Source organism: Meleagris gallopavo, chromosome 23 (assembly GCF_000146605.3).
Source record: "Meleagris gallopavo isolate NT-WF06-2002-E0010 breed Aviagen turkey brand Nicholas breeding stock chromosome 23, Turkey_5.1, whole genome shotgun sequence".
In the NCBI taxonomy this organism is placed as follows: domain Eukaryota; kingdom Metazoa; phylum Chordata; class Aves; order Galliformes; family Phasianidae; genus Meleagris; species Meleagris gallopavo.
Window position 1 is genome coordinate 1,743,144 of NC_015033.2, and position 4,664 is coordinate 1,747,807.

Genomic DNA, 4,664 nt, shown 5'->3' on the forward strand with positions numbered 1-4,664 from the left:
TGAACAGAAAATCAATCCTTTTCCAGTTTGCAGGAGTCACTTTTTTTAGAAAGGGGACCTTTCTGCATTACAAAGACGAGTTCAGCTCCTTCCCTTGCCTGTTCCCATGGTAATTCTTGTAGCCGAGGCTAGACTCTATTCCTACTTACACTGAGCCCTACAAACGCTGAACTACTCTGCAGCATTAAAGAATATTTTAAAAGTTTGTGAAACTCCTGAAAGCATAGAGAAGTCCTAAAACTTGCAAAATGTACCTCATAACATGCCTTGCAAGAATTCCTTCTATTCAAGGGCTATTTGAAGTTAGGAGACAGAAGCTGTTTGAAGATTTAGCTGTGATGAGATCTCAACACCGTGGGGGGAAGCGAGCATCTCTGTCTCTTTGTAAAGGAGGCTGAATGTGAGGCTGACCTTGGGATTTTTCCAGGCATTGATATTACTGTAAAAATAAGAGCAGACTATTCAGCACCCAACACAGATGTCTCAAACATCTCACAAATAGCAACAGCAGAAGGACAGCCCATAATATATTCCAGTTTTCATTTTCTTTCATTTGCTTGCCCTGCAGTTGGGGGCTTTAATGATCTCTCTTCATTTGTTTGTTTATTTTGTTGCTATTTTTTATGAGCTGTCCATTGTCACTGAGCTTCCTGAAAATGCCTCCTCCTTTTGCATGTAGGAGGGACACACAACTGTTAAGATAACATACAAGGCAAATCCAGCTTCACACGTCTATTACTTATGTTTTTCCTCCTAGCATGCTCATTTCTGTCAATATCTTTTACTTCTGAAGTGCAACAGAAAAATTCTTTCTGCAACGTGAAGTCTCTGTTGTCACATCATTTTACCCAGGGATTGCCAGAAAGAAAGGTGAGCTTAATTTGTTAAAAGATGGATAACGTGGTATCACATGAGCAATCACAGGCCAGATGCTAACAGAAAGAAAACACAGTCTTCAATCTGATCTTTAAATCATCTTCACATGATAGAAATAACTACTTTGTAATCTCCTTCTTGCAGTAACCAGGCTGGTAACTAGAACCAACCTTCTGCACTTGGCGCTGTAGCCACGAGGAATGGCAATGGAAGATCCTGACAGGAAGACAGAAGTAGTGCTGCTGGCCTGTGGGTCCTTCAATCCCATTACCAACATGCATCTGAGGCTATTTGAGCTGGCTAAAGACTATCTCCATGAGACAGGTAGGATGGTAATTGATATCATTTAAAATAGCTCTCTACTGAGATACTTACACAGCTATTTTTGGAAAACTAATTAAGTATTGAAGCTACTGAGTGTATATCATTCCTACTAAATGCTGTAGGCTAAATACATGAATGAACATTCTCATGTGTTTGCTGCCTTTTTCTAATTGTAATGAGCTAAGGCACAGGTTCTTTGATTTTTCTTTCTGGAATTAGAAAGGCACAAGTAGATGTCATTAAATATATATTTCCCAAATTTCTTATTTAATTGTGCCACCTCATACAGTGGCAGAAATATATAGTACTTTTCCACTGGGCTGCTTATAGGATCTGTCACTGGTGCTCTGAGAGACTACAGTGATTAATGTGTTTGTAATGGCTTACATACAATACTCTGGAAATAACATCTGCTCACACATTTTTTGTGTTCTTGTGTGATGGGATGATGTGTTTTGTTTTTTTTCCCCCCCCCCAACAGGAAAATACAAAGTAATCAAAGGAATAATTTCACCAGTAGGTGATGCATATAAGAAGAAGGGTCTGATCAGTGCTGATCACCGAGTAACTATGGCAAAATTAGCCACCAACAGCTCAGATTGGGTGGAAGTTGATGACTGGGAAAGCAGCCAGAGTGAGTGGTTGGAAACAGTAAAAGTTTTAAGGTACTTTTCTGCAAATCCTAAAAATCTTAAGAACCAACAGAAGGATAAGGAATGGTGTTAGCTGTAGACGTTAGAGTGATAGCAGGCTACCCCCAAACCATACTGAACAGACTCACTGAAGTAAAAAGCACTACTTATATAAATATTGTAAACAAAGGATTGCACCATTAGTCTAAAAGATACACAGAATGAGCCCATGAACAATTTGTATGTTTATATGTATTTTCTTAGGATCTATTCAGTTTTTGTACCGAAAATATATTCTTGAGGAAAGAAAAGAGACTAGAATAGGGTGTACATAAGCTATGCAAGTTTCTCTCACTTGAGTCTGTGTTACACTGCCCATTTGTGTATGTAAAGGCTGGCATTAAGATCAGTTTACAGTAACATTTTCTTACATTTTACTTTTTTACTCTTTCAGTCATTGTTACATTCACTGAGGTTCTTCTCAAAATGAACTTCAGTTTAAATAAACCCTGCAGTCATTGTTTGACATCTTTACACTTGCACCATCTTACAAGCCAGCTCTCACAACTCCCTCTTCCAGCAGCTCCCTTCTTGGATGGGTTTCTGTGGAGGTACTACAAGAGGAAGTGGTGAAAGGTCATTTAGTAGGCTGTATTTAGAATACTCTTCCCTGTATTCTTCTGTATCTAAAATACCCGTGTTTTGCAGGCACCATCATGAAAAGCTTTCATCCCCTGATACTACCATTAGTCTGCAGAATGCTTTACCTTTAACAAAGCCAGGACGGAAGAGGAAACAAGAACCAAATAGGCACGACCCCATTAAGAAGAAAAATCAGAGTCCAGATGGAAAAAGTTAAGTCTGTTTGCAAATTGAATGCTTAACAGTAGTTGCTATTTCAAAGGAGCTGTGCAGATGAGTAATTTTTCTTTCCATGCTAGTTCTTGTTGCTGATTTCACTGAAGAAGGTTATTCACCAAGATCCCATAGCATACAGCAGTAGGCTTTGCAACAAGAAGACTGTAAGAATAAAATACATCAGACAAAAAAATATTCAAGTTAATGGAAATTTAGCTGGAAAAAGTCAGAGCTATCCATTTCTTCTATACAACTTTGCTATACTCCAACTACAGCTAGAATTTTAGAATGTAAACTATAAATGATCCAAGAAAGGAAAATAGTAAACCTCAAAATTCAGGATGCATCTGGGTAGAGGGTCATTTTATGGGTTTCTGTAACCTTTTTCTCTTCTGCTCAGAAAAATTATATATTAAAAGGTACTAACTGTAAGTTATATGCTCTGGATCTTTTTTATTTCATTCCATTGTCTCATCTTAACCAAGACAAGAGAGGTAACCTAGATATTAAGTGTCCCCATCACATTAGCTGAAGTCTGGCTACCTGAAGTATACCGTTTCTTACTTATTTCTCTGCCTTAAGATGTCCCACAGGTTAAACTGCTTTGTGGAAGTGACGTGCTGGAATCCTTTGGGATCCCCAATCTGTGGAAGTTGGAGGACATCACTGAAATTATACAAAATTATGGCCTTGTATGCATCAGTAGGGCTGGAAACAGCATTCAGAAATTCATCTATGAATCTGATATTTTGTGGAAATATAAGAACAACATTCATCTCGTGGAAGAATGGATCACAAATGACATTTCATCCACCAAAATCAGGAGAGCACTGCGGAGAGGACAGAGCATTCGTTACCTGGTGCCTGACGTGGTGCGGGCGTACATAGAGAAAAATGATCTGTACAGTCTAGAGAGCGAAGACAGGAATGCTGGGGTTACCTTGGCTCCTTTACAGAAAAATGCAAGTGATTCTAAGAACTAGCAGGCACTTTACAGATAATTTGCTTTCTGGTGTGAAAAGATAATTGCCCAGTATACGAGGATGGTTTTTTTGTTTGTTTGTTTTTTAAATCAATAGCAAGCAAATTGTATGGCTTCAGTAGATGTGTAGCTGCTGACAAGGTTTGGTTTGTTTAACATGGGGGCCTATATAATCTTTATTTCATAAAATTCAATAAGATTTTCACATCTAGATACAGTGTCACAGTTCAGTGAACTAAATACAAGGATTTACCATAGTGTATGAGAATTACAAATATGAACAAAGCAAGTGTTCTGATTTAGCTCAGACTACTCTGACTGAAAATAGGAAACAACTCAGTGTTATAAGTAGCAAAGCCATCTTACTTTGCAATACACTACTTCTGAGAGTAAATCTGCAATTATTTTTTTAAACTTGCTCACACATGATGCAACTTAAAGAAATTATTTGGCTGCATCCTGTGGAAGGAAGAAATTACTGCTGGGTGCTAGCTATACCGTGCTTTCAGTCGCTTGCCTTTCAAATATGAAGCCTGTTTGTTTGCTGTCATGCAATTTGCACCCCAAATGCCTCATGCTTTAGTTTTTCATTCACGTTTCCAGAGCTCTAGATTAAGTTCAGCAGTATTTCTCATGTGAGAATACACCTACTTCAAAAACTGGTTTATAGCCATTGATTTAATGTATATAAGTTAATAACAGCATAATTGCAGATTCTCATATCATTCTCCTTTTATTTCCAATAACAACTGAGTCTTTACTTTTAAGCCAAACAGAGAGATAGAATTGTTTGCTGCTACTGGAATTGAGAAGAAATAGTTGGATGGTAGGAACATATATAAGCAAAATGGTTTTCTTTGCTGGAAACCTGATTTCGAATATTACAAAATATTGTCTCTATTATATCAGTATAAACTAGAGAGGCACTATGAATGCCATGGCAATTGACTCGTACTTCCCTTTCTTTGCTGCCATCCCCTTTTTTTTTTTTT

The 4,664-nt window shown here is 37.8% G+C and overlaps 1 protein-coding gene across 1 annotated transcript; it reads left to right on the plus strand.

Moving 5' to 3' along the window:
* Positions 1–586: 586 nt before the first annotated feature.
* On the plus strand, positions 587–4,077 carry NMNAT1 (nicotinamide nucleotide adenylyltransferase 1). Its single transcript, XM_010722748.3, has 5 exons — positions 587–870; positions 1,021–1,200; positions 1,682–1,865; positions 2,541–2,686; positions 3,273–4,077. Exons 2-5 carry the CDS (start codon positions 1,077–1,079, stop codon positions 3,671–3,673), a joined length of 855 nt encoding a protein of 284 aa, XP_010721050.1. The 5' UTR covers positions 587–870; positions 1,021–1,076; the 3' UTR covers positions 3,674–4,077.
* Positions 4,078–4,664: the final 587 nt, after the last annotated feature.

Bases quoted from the DNA above. Each gene is read 5' to 3' on its own strand.
- NMNAT1 (XM_010722748.3), top strand. From the start codon at position 1,077: ATGGCAATGGAAGATCCTGACAGGAAGACAGAAGTAGTGCTGCTGGCC. The intron at 1,201-1,681 runs GTAGGATGGTAA...CCCCCCCAACAG, and splicing joins AGACTATCTCCATGAGACAG to GAAAATACAAAGTAATCAAA. The intron at 2,687-3,272 runs GTTAAGTCTGTT...CTCTGCCTTAAG, and splicing joins TCAGAGTCCAGATGGAAAAA to ATGTCCCACAGGTTAAACTG.